Genomic DNA, 15,116 nt, shown 5'->3' with positions numbered 1-15,116 from the left:
TGTTTCCTATTCAGGATGGAACCTTTTCGGTGGCAGACTTCTCGGAGGCCTTCCAGGAGCACGACGTACAAAGGGTGATTCGTGCCTATGCCGACACCATTACCATGAATATCCATTGCGCAGATGCAGGTCTGTGGCACACGCTGCCGGACAAGTCCTTTGCCCGCCAGTGCCGCATCAGGATCAATCCCGTGGATGTGCTGGAAACCAGTAGCGAGTACATCAATGGGTTTATAGGTAAGGATTATGCGGTTTCTCCTAGCTTATACTATATCCCTTGAAATTAACTTGAGTTGTTGCGTAGATTACCTGGCACCCATGGTGATGCCGACCTCGCTGAGGGAGCTGCTCGAGACCTCGGATGTGGTGGGCAACATACGCTTTACACATCCCACGCTATACGTCTTCCCCGGCGGCCAGGGCGATGCAGCGCTCTTTGGCATCAATGGCTTCAATATGCTAGGTAAGATCAGGGTCAAAAATTGATACTGAAATATCCTTCAACTCATCCTAATCTTCCTTTCCAGTGGATGGCGGCTTTAATAGGAAGGCTTGCTTCTGGGATTTTGCCCGCCATTTGGATCGCCTGGATGCCGTCCTGATGACACGTCTGAACAATAGCAATGTCCAAGGACTTGGAGCTGTGGTGGCTCGCAAGAGGGACTCACATGTCTATCCCCAGATTGGACACTTCTTTGGCAATGTACCTGATCGTCGGGGCTGCCTGCCCGACAGTCCCGATGGCGACAAGGATCGCGATCCCCTGCTCATCGATCTCTTTGAGCGCGGCCATGGCATCGTCAATGATTTGAAGGCATTGGATTTGAAGCCGCAGGTCTGCTACCGCAACCAGGAGCCGGTCAATCTTTACCACAAGGTGGGCCACGGCACCCTGGACATGTATGTGATAAGTCCGGCCAGGGACTCCAAGGAGGTTAAGGAGTTTCTCCAGAAGTGGCATGCCGGCGATCAGCGGCTCTTTGCCGGTCGCGATTCTCGAGATTTTAATTTTCCCCTCCAGAATCTCGTCTCGATTTGTGCTCTCCTCGTGTGGCAGCCGGCCAATCCGGAGGATACCATCACCCGAATCCTCTTTCCGGGCAGCACGCCCGATTTTAAGATCCAGGAGGGTCTCGAGAAGCTCAAGCATCTGGAGTTTATGAAGCACTCGACGTGCACGGCCAAGTCCATAGCCCCGGCCATGGCCATACAGACGGTGGCCAGCACCCGCAAGAGCCTCAAGTCGGCCATTGAGGCCACGCCTGCTCCGCCCAGTGCTACCTTCAAGAGCGCCAAGTTTGGAGGTGGAGTAGGAGGAGGAGCTCCTGCCCAGCAGCAGGATAACAAGGCCAAGGAGGCGGCAGCAGCAGCAGCAGCGGCGGCTGCAGCAGCGGCGGCGGCGGCAGCAGCTCAAGCTGTGCGCACCAAGGCCGACTCCATAGACACGGATGCCGAGCCAGAGGCGGAACAGGAGCCAGAGCCCGAGGCAGAACCCGAGCAGGCCGAGGATGAGGTTGCTCCGGAGACAGAACCCGAGCAGGACAACAACAAGGATGCTGGCGAAGGGGAGAAGAAGGTGGAGAAGGAAGTGCAGCCACAGGTTACAGCTTCAGCTCCTCCTGCCAAGGATGCAGTAGATGCCGTGGCAGTGCCACCACCAGCCGCCGCCAGTGATGCCACGCCCACCGCCAAGCCAGTGGGTAAGTCTGTAACCAAGTCAGCCAAAGCAGCAGACAAGCCACGGGCCGAGGTGAAGCCAGTGGTGCGCTCCCGTATCGATACCAAGCCGCCCAAGTCCATGGACCGTAAGCTAACCAAGCCGCGGGATGACAAGAAGAGCTCACCAACGGCCACGCCAGCGGCCCGGGCATCCGCCGTGAAGGCAGCCAAGGCACCACTGAGCAGCCGTTCCACAGTTGCCACCACCACCACCAAGTCCAGTCCCAGCAGCACGCCGGCCAAGAGCGCCAAGGAGGCCAATAATCGCAAGGTGCTCGAGTCCAAACAGCAGGCGGCCCGGGTTCAAGCCACCAGCAGTACAGCCAGGCGGGTGACCACCGCCAGCAGCTCGGAGAGAAGGGTCCAAACGGAGGCCAAGTCAGCCATTTCGACCACGGCGACGGCAGCTGCCCAGCAGCAGCGGAAGCCCATCTCGAGGAGACCGCGCGGCGTCTCACCCTCGAAGCGTGCTCCTGGCCCCGGCAGCCCTGTGAAACAGGCCAAGCCCAACCTGAAGAAAGCGCAACGCCTGGAGAAGGGTGGCACCACCACCACGGACTCTAGTCTGGTGTCCACTCCCTCCGCGGACGAGGCCACGGCGGCCAAGAAACTGCTCCAAGACCTGACAGCCAGCCAGGAGCTGGATGCCGAGAAGCAGCGCGAGCTGGATGACCTCAAGGAGGAGCAGGAGGTGGTGCGCGAGATTGAGGCGGTGTTCAGTCGCGACGAGATGAAGCGCCACCAGCATCAGCAGCAGCAGCAGCAGCATCAACAGATCAAGGCCGAGCTGCGGGAGATGCCCGCTGGCGGCGAGGAAGAGCCGGAGGAGGAGGAAGAGGAGTACCTGATCATTGAAAAGGAGGAAGTGGAGCAATATACCGAGGACTCTATAGTGGAGCAGGAGAGCAGCATGACCAAAGAGGAGGAGGAGATCCAAAAGCATCAGCGCGACTCGCAGGAATCGGAGAAGAAGCGCAAGAAGAGCGCCGAGGAGGAGATCGAGGCGGCCATAGCCAAGGTGGAGGCTGCCGAGCGAAAGGCGCGTCTAGAGGGCAGCACAGCAGCCGCCGCCAGGCAGGATGATGAGGAACACCTAGAGACGAGCGACATCAAGGCCGAGGTCCAGGAGATAATAGCCACAGCCAAGGACTTTGCCAAGGAGCAGCTGGCTGCCAAGCCAGCCGAGGAGACGGAGCTCTCCTCGCCCACGCCCGAGGAGAAGCTGAGCAAAAAGACATCCGACACCAAGGACGAGCCCGTGGAGGAGCCAGGAGCCGTCGATGCTCTGCCCGTCAATCTGCAGGAGAGCCTGCCTGAGGAGAAATTCTCGGCCACCATTGAGTCGGGGGCCACCACGGCGCCCACCCTGCCCGAGGATGAGCGCATTCCCCTTGACCAGATCAAGGAGGACCTGGTCATCGAGGAGAAGTATGTCAAGGAGGAGACCAAGGAGACGGAGGCCATTGTGGTGGTGGCCAGCGTTCAGGCTGTGACCGAGGCAGCTGCCGACGCAGTAGCTGCCCTCAAGGGAGCCGACATCCTGCAGACGGCAGCCACAGGCAAGGATGTAGGTGCAGCTGTTCCTCAGCTAGGCAAGGCAGAGCTGCCCGATTCCGGGGAGCGCGTGCTGCCCATGAAGATGACCTTCGAGGCGCAGCAGAATCTCCTGCGAGATGTGATCAAAACGCCCGACGAGGTGGCCGATCTGCCGGTGCACGAGGAGGCTGATCTGGGCCTGTATGAGAAGGACAGCCAGGATGCCGGTGCCAAGAGCATTTCGCACAAGGAGGAGTCGGCCAAGGAGGAGAAGGAGACCGACGATGAAAAGGAAACCAAGGAGGCAGAGGGAGAGGCCGAAGCCGAGGCCGAGCCAGAGGAAGAGCAGGAGAAGGCTCACCAGGAAGCGCCCAAAGTAGTTGAAATCCTGGTTTCACCATCACCCAAGGAAGTGGCCAAGGAAGAGGTCATTGAAGCCAAGGCATCCGAGAAGGAGACCGAAGAGAAGGTAACTGAGACCCAGGAGGAGGAACAGCAGCCGGAAGCAGGAGAGGACCAAGAGAAACCCCAGGCCGAGCCAACGGCAGATGTCGTCATCACCGAAAAGGAGGCCAAGAAGTCGGCCAGCACGCCTGAGGAGAAGGAGACCAGCGACATTACCTCCGAGGATGAGCTGCCCGCCCAGCTGGCGGCCCCTCTGGCAGCCATTCCGCCCAAGGAGGCCAAGGAGCGCGAGGATACCGTCTCCATGGAGAGTCCAGCCACCATCGAGGAGGCCATCGAGGTGGAGGTGCAGGTCCAGGCCAAGCAGATTCCACTGGAAGCCCAGAAGAAGGAGTCAGAGGGAGAGAAGGAGGACGAATCCCTACCCGAGTCGTCAAAGACCAAGGATGAGGCCGTGTCCAAGGAAGCCTCACGTCGCGAATCCTTGGCAGAAAGCACTAAATCCGCTGAGAAGCCAGCTTCCCGACCAGAATCCGTGGCCGAGAGCATCAAGGAAGGAGCCCAGGCTGAGGCAGAGCACAGCCGGCGGGAATCTCTAGCGGAGGAGAGCCCTAAGCCAGAGTCCAAGGAGACCTCCCGGCCAGAATCAGTTGCTGCCGACAAGTCCAAGGAGCCATCCCGACGGGAATCCATTGCCGAAAGCATCAAGGCCGAGAGCACCAAGGATGACAAGTCACCGCTGGCCTCCAAGGAAGCCTCGAGACCCAGCTCCGCCGAAGGTCTCATCGATGAGGAGGAAACAAAGGATGAAAAGTCACCAGAAGCTGCATCGAAAGAGGCTTCCAGGCCACCCTCCGCAGTGGACAAGTCCAAGGAGCCATCTCGTCGGGAATCCATCGCCGAAAGCATCAAGGCGGAGAGCACCAAGGACGAGAAGTCACCACTGGCCTCCAAGGATGTGTCCCGGCCGGAGTCAGTGGCCGAGAGCATCAAGGATCAGGCCGAGAAGTTGGTGGACAGCCGACGGGAGTCAGCGGCAGTCGAGGATGTGAAGATATCAGCACCGGCCTCCAAGGAAGCCTTGCGACCAGGGTCTGCCGTGGGCAGTGTCAAGGAGGAAGGAGACAAGTCCAAGGATCAATCTCGTCGAGAATCAATCGCCGAAAGTGTCAAGGCTGAGAGCACAAAGGCGGAGAGCTCCAAGGAACCCTCTCGGCCAGAATCAGTGGCGGACAAATCCAAGGAGCCATCTCCGCTGCCATCCAGAGAAGTCTCGCGACCAGGATCGGTTCTAGGAGCCACCAAGGATGCAGCCGAGAAGCCAGAAAGCCGGCGGGAGTCGGTGGTCGAGAAGGAGTCTCCTCTGGCCTCCAAGGAGGCTTCCCGGCCAGCCTCAGTGGCGGAGAGCGCCAAAGCTGAATCTCGACGAGAGTCCGTGGCCGAAAGCGTCAAGGATGCCGCCAAGGATGTCTCTCGTCCAGCGTCCGTTGCCGAAAAAGCCAAGGATGTCTCGCGGCCAGAGTCTGTGGCGTCCAAGGAGCCCTCCCGCCCGGCCTCCGTGGCCGAGAGCCTCAAGGCGGAGAGCAGCAAATCACCCGTGGCGGTGTCCCGGGATGTGTCCAGGCCGGAATCACCAGCGGAAAGCGACAAGGACGACACTGACAAGCCAGAGTCCGTGGTGGAGAGTGTCCAGCCAGTCAAGGAGGAAAAGTCGCCGCATGCCTCGAAGGAGCCATCCAGGCCAGCCTCCGTGGCGGAAGCTGACAAGTCCAAGGAAGCCTCTCGACGGGAGTCGGTGGCGGAGAGCATCAAGGCGGAGAGCGCCAAGGACGAGAAGTCACCACTGGCCTCAAAGGACGTGTCCCGGCCCGAGTCAGTGGCCGAGAGCATCAAGGATCAGGCGGAGAAGTTAGTGGACAGCCGACGGGAATCAGCTGCAGTCGAGGATGTGAAGATATCAGCGCCGGCCTCCAAGGAACCCTCCAGACCAGGTTCCGTCGTGGAGAGCATCAAAGATGAAGCTGAAACAGCCGAAAGCCGTCGGGAGTCGGTCGCCGAGAGCATCAAGATGGGCAGCGCCAAGGACGAGAAGTCGGCCCAGGCCTCCAAGGAAGCATCCCGACCAGAATCCGTGGCCGAGTCCGTCAAGGATGACGCTGACGCTGCCGACAAATCCAAGGAGCCATCTCGCCGGGAATCGGTGGCTGAGAGCGTCAAGCCAGAAGCCTCTCCCCTCGCATCCAAGGAGGCTTCTCGTCCCGAATCCGTGGCTGAGAGCGTTAAGGATTCCGCTGCCCAGTCAAAGGAGGCATCTCGTCCCGCATCCGTGGCCGAAAGCGCCAAGGCGGAGAGCTTAAAGGACGAAGCCGACAAGTCCAAGGAGCCTTCCCGGCGAGAATCAGTGGCCGAAAGTGTGAAGGAGGAGAGTGTGAAGGATGGCAAGTCCCCGCTGGCCTCCAAGGAAGCATCCCGGCCAGAATCCGTAGCGGAAAGTGTCTCCGCCGAAGCTGACAAGTCCAAGGAGGCATCCCGGCGAGAATCGGTGGCGGAGAGCGTAAAGGCAGAGAGCACCAAGGACGAGAAGTCTGCAGCTGCTTCCAAGGAGCCTTCCAGGCCAGGATCCGTGGCTGAGAGCGTCAAGGACGAGGCTGAAAAGGCAGAGAGTCGCCGGGAGTCCGTGGCCGAGAGTGTGAAACCAGACAGCGCCAAGGAGGACGCCAAGTCTCCGCTGGCCTCCAAGGAAGCCTCACGACCAGAGTCCGTGGTCGAGAGCGTCAAGGACGAGGCCGAGAAGTCCAAGGAGCCTTCCCGGCGAGAATCGGTGGTTGAAAGCCTGAAGGCGGAGAGTACAAAGGACGAGAAGTCTGCACCTGCATCCAAGGAGGCTTCTCGCCCAGAATCCGTGGCTGGAAGCGTGAAAGATGAAGCGGACAAGTCCAAGGAGCCCTCACGACGAGAATCCCTGGCTGAAAGTGTAAAGGCGGAAAGTACAAAGGACGAGAAGTCCCCAGAGGCCTCCAAGGAGGCTTCCCGCCCGGCATCCGCTGTGGAAAGCTTTAAGGATGAGCCCGAGAAGCCCGAAAGTCGTCGTGAATCGGTCGCCGAAAGCATCAAGACGGGCAGCGTCAAAGACGAGAAATCTGCGCCTGCATCGAAGGAAGCATCCCGCCCGGAATCCGTGGCGGAGGCAGCCAAGGAGGACGACAAGTCAAAGGAGCCATCACGCCGCGAATCCCTGGCTGAAAAGCCGGCAGCTATTTCGAAGGAGTCCTCTCCCAGACCTCTGTCCGTGGCCAGTGACCATGCCGAGGCGGAGCCCAAGGCATCCCGCCCAGAATCGGTGGCCGAGACCGCATCCTCGCCGATCGAGGAGGCTGCCATGGAGTTCCCAGCGGAGGAGGTCGTGAAGAGAGCTAGCCTGGCGCTCAACCTACAGGCAGAGCCGCCGGCAGGAAAGCTGCCCACGGACTCGAGTCCCGTTGACGTGGCCGAGGGTGACTTCTCCCATGTGGCCGTTGCTCCTCTTTCCTCGGCGGCAGTGGCTTTACCCTCACAGCCGGCTGAACTCTCGAAGATTGGGGCCGCCGCCACAGTCTCATCGCCCATCGACGAGGCACCAAAGACTCCCTCCGGCTCGGAGCACGAATCCCGGCCAGAGTCACCCGAGGAAGCCGCAGAGCCCGAGGGTGCTGATGTCCAGGATACAAAGTTTTCGCTGCCTGCTTCCACGGAGGCATCCAGACCCGAAAGTCCCAAAGGAGACAAGTCCAAGGAAGCCTCTCGCCCGGAATCAAAGGAACCTTCTCGTCCCGCCTCGGTGGCGGCTGAGACAGCCTCATCCCCGATCGAGGAAGCGGCAAAGGACTTCCCACAGCTGACCCTTGAGCTGGAGAAGGGCAACCTCCCGACTCTGTCCAGTCCCGTGGATGTGGCCCATGGCGACTTCCCCCAGACGGCCACGCCTACAAGCTCGCCCACTTCAGCCCCTGGGCAACCAGCAGAGCTGTCCAAGGTGGACATTGAGGCCACTGTTTCCAGTCCCGTGGACGAGGCAGCCAAGTCCCCGATCGGTTCTCATGTTTCATCCCTGGAGCGACCCGAATCTCCGGCCGAAAGTGCCAAGGATGAGGCGGAGCCAGCCGGTTCCGTGATCCACTCCAAGGAGCCCTCGCGCCGCGAATCAATCGCCGAAAGTACAAAGGCAGAAAGTGCCAAGGATGACAAGTCTGCCCAGGCCTCGAAGGAAGCATCCCGACCAGAATCCGCGGCCGAGTCCGTCAAGGATGACGCTGCCGCTGCCGACAAATCCAAGGAGCCATCTCGCCGGGAATCGGTGGCTGAAAGTGTCAAGCCAGACGACAAGTCAAAGGAACCTTCCCGACGCGAATCCGTGGTAGAAAGCCTCAAGGACGAAGCCGAAAAGTCCAAGGAACCGTCGCGGCCCGTGTCCGTGGCCGAGAGCCTCAAGGCGGATAGCACAAAGGATGAGAAGTCACCAGTGGCCTCCAAGGAAGCCTCTCGTCCGGCCTCAGTGGCGGAAAGCCACAAGGATGAGGGTGACAAGGTGGCCTCCAAGGAAGCCTCCCGCCCGGTATCAGTGGCGGAGAGCCTTAAGGATGAAGCTGAAGAGCCGGAGAGTCGACCAGCATCCGTGGCTGAGAGTGCCAAGGATGGTCCTGCCTCCAGACCCGAATCCGTGGCGGAGAGTGTCAAGGATGACAAGTCCAAGGAGCCATCCCGTCGCGAGTCCATCGCAGAAAGCGCCAAGGAGGACAAGTCTGCTGTGGCCTCCAAGGAAGCCTCCCGACCGGGCTCAGTGGTGGAAAGCGTGAAGGATGAGACTGAGAAGCCGGGAGCAGAGTCTCCTCAAGCCTCGATGGCACCATCCCGGCCAGACTCGGTGCTGGCAGCTGTTTCTACAGAAACCAAAGAGGAATCCCGACGCGAATCCGTAGCCGAAAGCCTCAAGGCGGAGAGTGTCAAGGATGACAAGTCACCAATGGCCTCCAAGGAAGCTTCCCGGCCAGCATCTGCAGTGGGGAGTCTCAAGGATGAGGCTGAGCAGGCAGACAAGTCTCCGCTGGCCTCGAAGGAGGCCTCGAGACCCGCGTCAGTGGTGGAGAGCATCAAGGACGAAAGCCGTCGTGAGTCGGTGGCCGCAACAGAGATTGTCAAGCCAGAAAGTACAAAGGACGAAGGGTCTGCTCCTGCCTCCAAGGAGGCCTCCCGGCCGGCATCCGTGGCAGAGGACAAGCCCAAGGAGCCATCTCGACCAGAGTCAGTGGCAGAGAGCACCAAGGCGGAGAGTACAAAGGACGACAAGTCGCCGCTAGCGACTTCCAAGGAGCCTTCCCGGCCAGCATCCGTGATCGAGAGCCACAAGGACGAAGACGAGAAGCCCGAAAGCCGGCGAGAGTCAGTGGCTGAGAGCCTGAAGCAGGGAAGCCTCAAGGACGACAAGTCCCCGCTGGCCTCCAAGGAAGCTTCCCGGCCAGCATCTGTTGCAGAAAGCGTCAAGGATGACGCGGAGCAGTCCAAGGAGCCGTCGCGTCGCGAATCTGTGGCTGAGAGTGTCAAGGCGGAGGAGATCTCTAAAGAAGCCTCTTCACTGGCTGCCTCCAAAGAAGCCTCGCGTCCTGGATCCGTTGCAGGAAGCATCAAGGACGAGGACGAAAAGGCTGCCAGTCATCGGGGATCCGTGGCTGAGAGCCTTAAATCAGAAGGCACAAAGGAAGACAAGTCTCCGCTGGCCTCCAAGGAAGCATCTCGTCCGGCCTCTGTAGCCGAAAGCATCAAGGATGATGCTGACAAGTCCAAGGAGCCATCGCGGCGGGAATCAATTGCTGAAAGTGTGAAGGCAGAGAGCATCAAGGCGGAGAGCACCAAAGATGAGAAATCAGCCCCTGCATCGAAGGAACCCTCCAGACCAGGTTCCCTCGTGGAGAGCATCAAAGATGAGGCTGAAACAGCAGAAAGCCGTCGGGAATCGGTCGCCGAGAGCATCAAGACGGGCAGCGCCAAGGACGAGAAGTCGGCCCAGGCCTCCAAGGAAGCATCCCGACCAGAATCCGTGGCCGAGTCCGTCAAGGATGACGCTGCCGCTGCCGACAAATCCAAGGAGCCATCTCGCCGGGAATCGGTGGCTGAGAGCGTCAAGCCAGAAGCCTCTCCACTCGCATCCAAGGAGGCTTCTCGTCCCGAATCCGTGGCTGAGAGCGTTAAAGATTCCGCTGCTCAGTCAAAGGAGGCATCTCGTCCCGCATCCGTGGCCGAAAGCACCAAGGCGGAGAGCACAAAGGACGAAGCCGACAAGTCCAAGGAGCCTTCCCGGCGAGAATCAGTGGCCGAAAGTGTGAAGGAGGAGAGTGTGAAGGATGGCAAGTCCCCGCTGGCCTCCAAGGAAGCATCCCGGCCAGAATCCGTAGCGGAAAGTGACTCCGCCGAAGCTGACAAGTCCAAGGAGGCATCCCGGCGAGAATCGGTGGCGGAGAGCGTAAAGGCAGAGAGCACCAAGGACGAAAAGTCTGCAGCTGCTTCCAAGGAAGCCTCCAGGCCAGGATCCGTGGCTGAGAGCGTCAAGGACGAGGCTGAAAAGGCAGAGAGTCGCCGGGAGTCCGTGGCCGAGAGTGTGAAACCAGACAGCGCCAAGGAGGACGCCAAGTCTCCGCTGGCCTCCAAGGAAGCCTCACGACCAGAGTCTGTGGTCGAGAGCGTCAAGGACGAGGCCGAGAAGTCCAAGGAGCCTTCCCGGCGAGAATCGGTGGTTGAAAGCCTGAAGGCGGAGAGTACAAAGGACGAGAAGTCTGCACCTGCATCCAAGGAGGCTTCTCGGCCAGAATCCGTGGCTGGAAGCGTGAAAGATGATGCGGACAAGTCCAAGGAGCTCTCCCGACGAGAATCCCTTGCTGAAAGTGTAAAGGCGGAAAGTACAAAGGACGAGAAGTCCCCAGAGGCCTCCAAGGAGGCTTCCCGTCCAGTGTCCGTGGCGGAGGAGGCATCCCGACGCGAGTCCGTGGCTGAGAGCACCAAGGCGGACGCCAAGTCGCCCATTCCTTCGCGTCCCGAATCCGTGGCGGAGAAGCTGTCGCCAGCTGTGGCCTCCAAGGAATCATCCCGACCCGGCTCGGTGGCCGAGACCGCTTCCTCGCCCATCGAAGAAGGCCCACGCTCTATTGCCGATCTGAGCCTGCCTCTGAGCCAGATAACCACCGAGGCCAAGGGCAAGCTCCCAACCATCTCGAGTCCCGTCGACGTGGCCGAGGGTGACTTCTCCAAGGCACAGATTGAGTCATCCGCCTCCCAGTCTGCACAGTCTTCGCCGGCCAAGCCCGCTGAGCAGGCCCAATCCGCTGCAGCGCACACAGCTTCCAGTCCCGTGGACGAGGCCTCACCTCTTCTGGAAGCCAGCGAAAAGGCTGAGGAAGTGGCCGACCTGCTGGGTCTCGAGGAGACCAAAGAGGAGATCATGCAGGAGACTAAGGAGGAGACCAAGGAGGAGACCAAAGAGGAGACCAAAGAGGAGACCAAGGAGGAATCTAAACAGGAGTCCAAGCAGGAGTCTAAGCAGGAGTCCAAGCAGGAGTCATCTCTCTTCGAGACCATATCCACCAAGATGGAGGAGAAAGTGGACAAGCTGGAGAGCTCCGTGAAGCAGGTGGAGGAGAAGGTGGAGAGCTCCGTGAAAAAGGTGGAGAGCACCGTGGCCGAGACCCTGGAGCAGGTAAGCAAGGAGAGCACCCAACAGCTCACAGAGCTCCAGTCCGCGCTGGACACCAAGATCAGCAGCGTGACCAGCCTGCTCACCACCGCAGTGGACTCCGCCGAAAAGAAGGTGCAGGAGGTGACCGAGAAGATAACCGGAAAGACCGAGAAAACGGAGACCACCACAGAGCAGGTAACCAAACTGAGCGAGAGCTCTTCCTCTTCCGCCACCACGGAGACCAATCTAGAGCTGGGCACCTTCTCCGAGCTGCGCGAGACTCACATCACCACCGTGGGCTCTCCAGAGTTCACCGTTACGATTTGCGAGCGTGATGAGCCCGTGCTCCATGACATCAAGGAGGAGGACGATGAGGAGCATCGCTTTTCGCCACCCAGCGATAAGCCTGGTTCTATGATTCCCTCCCAGCCCATTCGTCCGCTATCGCCGCGCGAGGAGGAGGTGGCCAAGATTGTGGCCGATGTGGCCAAGGTTTTGAAATCCGACAAGGACATCACCGACATTATACCCGACTTTGATGAGCGCCAGCTGGAGGAGAAGCTGAAGACCAGCGAGGCCGAGGATCACCTGGAGATGGGCTTGATGAAGGTGGAGATTGAGTCGGAGAAGTCCTCGCCAGACCAAAAATCTGGCCCCATTTCCATTGAGGAAAAGGACAAAATTGAGCAGTCGGAGAAGGCACAATTGCAGCAGGAACTGGGTTTGGGCACCACTTCCATCTCCCAGCAAGAGGAGGAGGAGGAGGAGGAGGAGCAGGAGAAGCAGGAGACCCGCCAGTCCGAAAAGAGTGAGAAATTGGAGAAGGAAGAGAAGCTGGAGACCAAGACAACCCAGTCTGCCGCCGAGGAGACTATAGATGCTCTCGAATCGCTGCTCCGCTCAACCTCTTCCACCACCACCACCACCACAGAGACCACGGAGACCTCAGAGTCCAAAAAGCTAGAGGAAAAATCCAAATCCAGTGTGGAGTCTGTGTCCAGTACGGTGACCAAGTCATCGGTGCTTCAGCTGCGCAGCGAGGAGTCCACCACCAGTGACTCGCTGAGCAGCAGCCTCAAGGTGGAGGACAGCTCTCGCCGGGAATCCCTATCCAGCCTGCTGACCGAGAAGGTAGGCCTCAAGGAGGACACCACCACCACGACTAGCACATCCATGTCCCAGCTGGAGGAGCTGCTGGTGCAGTCCGAGGAGTGCTCCTCCGAGTCCATTGTCAGCGAGATTCAGACGACCAGCACGGCAGCTGCCCAGAAGACAGCCAAGGAGGCCAAGGAGACCACCGCCACCACCACTAGCAGCAGCAGCTCCATTCGTGATGAAAACCTCAAGGAGACCGTGGCCGAGTTCCTGGCCACCGAGAAGATAGTCTCCGCCAAGGAGACCTTCAGCGCCGAGGCCACCAAGACGGCCGAGGAGTGCCTGAAGAAGGCCAGCGCCAGCAGTGCTACTACCTCCCAGCGGGCTCTCTTCGTGGGCACAGATGAGTCTCGTCGCGAGTCCCTGCTGAGCCATGCCAGCGAGGGTCGCCTCACCCACAGCGATCCCGAGGATGAGGAGCCCGCCGACGACGACAACAACGATGAGGAGGATGATGAGCGGGCCAGTGTCAAGGAGAGCCGGTCCAAGTCCATAGCCACCATCATGATGACCAGCATCTACAAGCCGGCGGGAGAGGAGATTGAGGAGGATATCCAGGAGGAGCACGAGCAGGAGGAGAAGATAACCCAGAAGACCCAGCTGCAGTCCAGCGAACAGATCATCAGCAGCAGCTCCAAGAAGGAGGAGTCCGCCACCTCCTCCTCCACCACCACCACCACCACCTCTTCCAAGGTGGAGTCCATCACACTCACCCAGATGATGGAGCAGCAATCTGGCCAGGATCAGGCCGAGGCTGCTGACCGCAAGACGCCGCCCACGGCTCCTGTGAGTCCCAGCGTCAAGCCCCTGTCTACCACGGCAGCGGGAGCAGGAGCAGGAGCATCACCAGCTTCAGCTGGAGCTGGAGTCAAGTGCGAGTCGAGTGCCGCCAGCATTGTCTCCTCCTCGTGTCCCTCGGGTCCCCTGTCGCCGAAGGACATTAGCGGCAAATCCAGTCCCGGTGCCCTCACCTCGGAGAGTCAGTCTATACCCACGCCTCTGGGCCGGGAATCGCACACCGAGACTCCAGAGTCCTCGCCCAAGCCCACATCACCCTTTCCGCGTGTCACCAAGGATGAGCTCAAATCCCTAGAGCTGCAGCAGCAGCAGGAGCAGATCCTGACAGGAGCCAGTGGAGCCGAAATCGAAGTCGATCTGCCCGAGCTTCATGAGCTGCGTGGCATCGAGAGCACCACCGCTCTGAGCGGCAGCACGGAGAAGATCATCACCACGACCATCACCACGGTGACCAAGGTGATATCCGCCGACGGCAAGGAGATTGTAACCGAGCAAAAGACGGTCACCACCACGGACAGCTCGGAGCCGGACAGCGAGAAGGTGACCATGGTGACCACCACGCGCACCACCAGCGAGAGCGAACGTGACCAGCAGCAGCAGCTGCTACCCAAGGAGGTGACCCTTTTGCGCGGCAGCCTCTATCGCTCCAGCACTCCGGGCAGCGAGGATGACGACGATCTCCTCCTGCCTGGATCCCCGCGCAGCGCCACCAGCTACGAGCTCCAGCACTCGAGCTCCGGGGTAAGCAAGCGCTCCGATCTGGATGCCGAGGATGGTGACGAGAGCCAGGATGACATTCCGCCGCAGTATGGCAGCGAGGAGCACTCGACGGCGCGTTCCATCATGATGCTGCCACGCACGGCCGATCCCATGGCCACCTCCTTCTACGGTGCCCTGCCCCAGGACGATGGTTTTGTTGCTGCTGCTGCACCTCCACCACTGGCCACCACAGAACCCATTCCAGTGCCCATACAGGGAGGAACCGACAGCCAGTCATCGGAGAGCCTGGAGAGCAGCAGCCAACAGACCTGGGCCGGACACAAGTTCCTCGACCAGGCGGACAAGGACTTCCAGCGGGCCCTCGAGGAGCATGTGCAGGCGCGCGGGGCCGAGGTCATGTCTTCCGTCACCGCCAAATACTCGTATTCGCCCTCCAAGGCCGACGAAGTGGAGCAGCAGATGGTCAGTGGCTCCTCAGAGCGTCAGCGTTTCCCCCTGAGTGATGTCCAGCGAATGCGTGTGGCCGAGACGGGTTTCGGCACTGTGGGACAGCAGGAGGAGAAGCAGGAGAAGCCACAGGAAACTCCAGTCACAACCGCAACCACAACGAGTTCCACATCCTCCACCTCCTCCTCCACGGGAGCCCTGCCCAAGGACCGTTTGGAGGAGTGGGGCAAACCTTTGGGTCTGCCCTCGCCCGCCCCCCTGCCCGTGGAGGGCGGTTCATCCGATATACGGACCACGCCCAAGAAGGAGCGCCGAATGGTGGCCACCAAGACGCGTCTGAACAACGAGAAGAATCTCCGCAAGCGCAGCGAGTCGCCGAACAAGGCGAATGTTAAGAAGCCGGCGCCCGTCTACGTGGATCTCACCTATGTCCCGCACAATGGCAACTCCTACTATGCCCATGTGGACTTCTTCAAGCGGGTGCGTGCCCGCTACTATGTCTTCTCCGGCACGGAGCCCAGTCGCCAGGTATATGATGCATTGCTCGAGGCCAAGCAGACATGGGAGGACAAAGAGTTGGGTGAGTATCTGTTTGGGGGGAAGGAAAGCTTGCCAGGATTAGCTATTTATATTCATT

The 15,116-nt window shown here is 60.0% G+C and overlaps 1 protein-coding gene across 5 annotated transcripts in view; it reads left to right on the top strand.

The window, feature by feature from the left end:
• The window catches only part of futsch, a 70,068-nt gene that overhangs the window by 54,231 nt on the left and 721 nt on the right, over window positions 1-15,116 (top strand). For all 5 annotated transcript variants that reach the window (XM_070288672.1, XM_070288671.1, XM_070288674.1 and 2 more), the window contains 3 exons: window positions 15-237; window positions 305-463; window positions 528-15,059. In XM_070288672.1, coding sequence (XP_070144773.1) covers window positions 15-237; window positions 305-463; window positions 528-15,059 — 14,914 coding nt within the window. The remainder of the gene's footprint in view (window positions 1-14; window positions 238-304; window positions 464-527; window positions 15,060-15,116) is intronic.

Source organism: Drosophila kikkawai, chromosome X (genome assembly GCF_030179895.1).
Source record: "Drosophila kikkawai strain 14028-0561.14 chromosome X, DkikHiC1v2, whole genome shotgun sequence".
NCBI lineage: Eukaryota > Metazoa > Arthropoda > Insecta > Diptera > Drosophilidae > Drosophila > Drosophila kikkawai.
The sequence above is the reverse complement of the archived record's forward strand: the minus strand, read 5'-3'. Positions and strand labels throughout refer to the sequence as shown.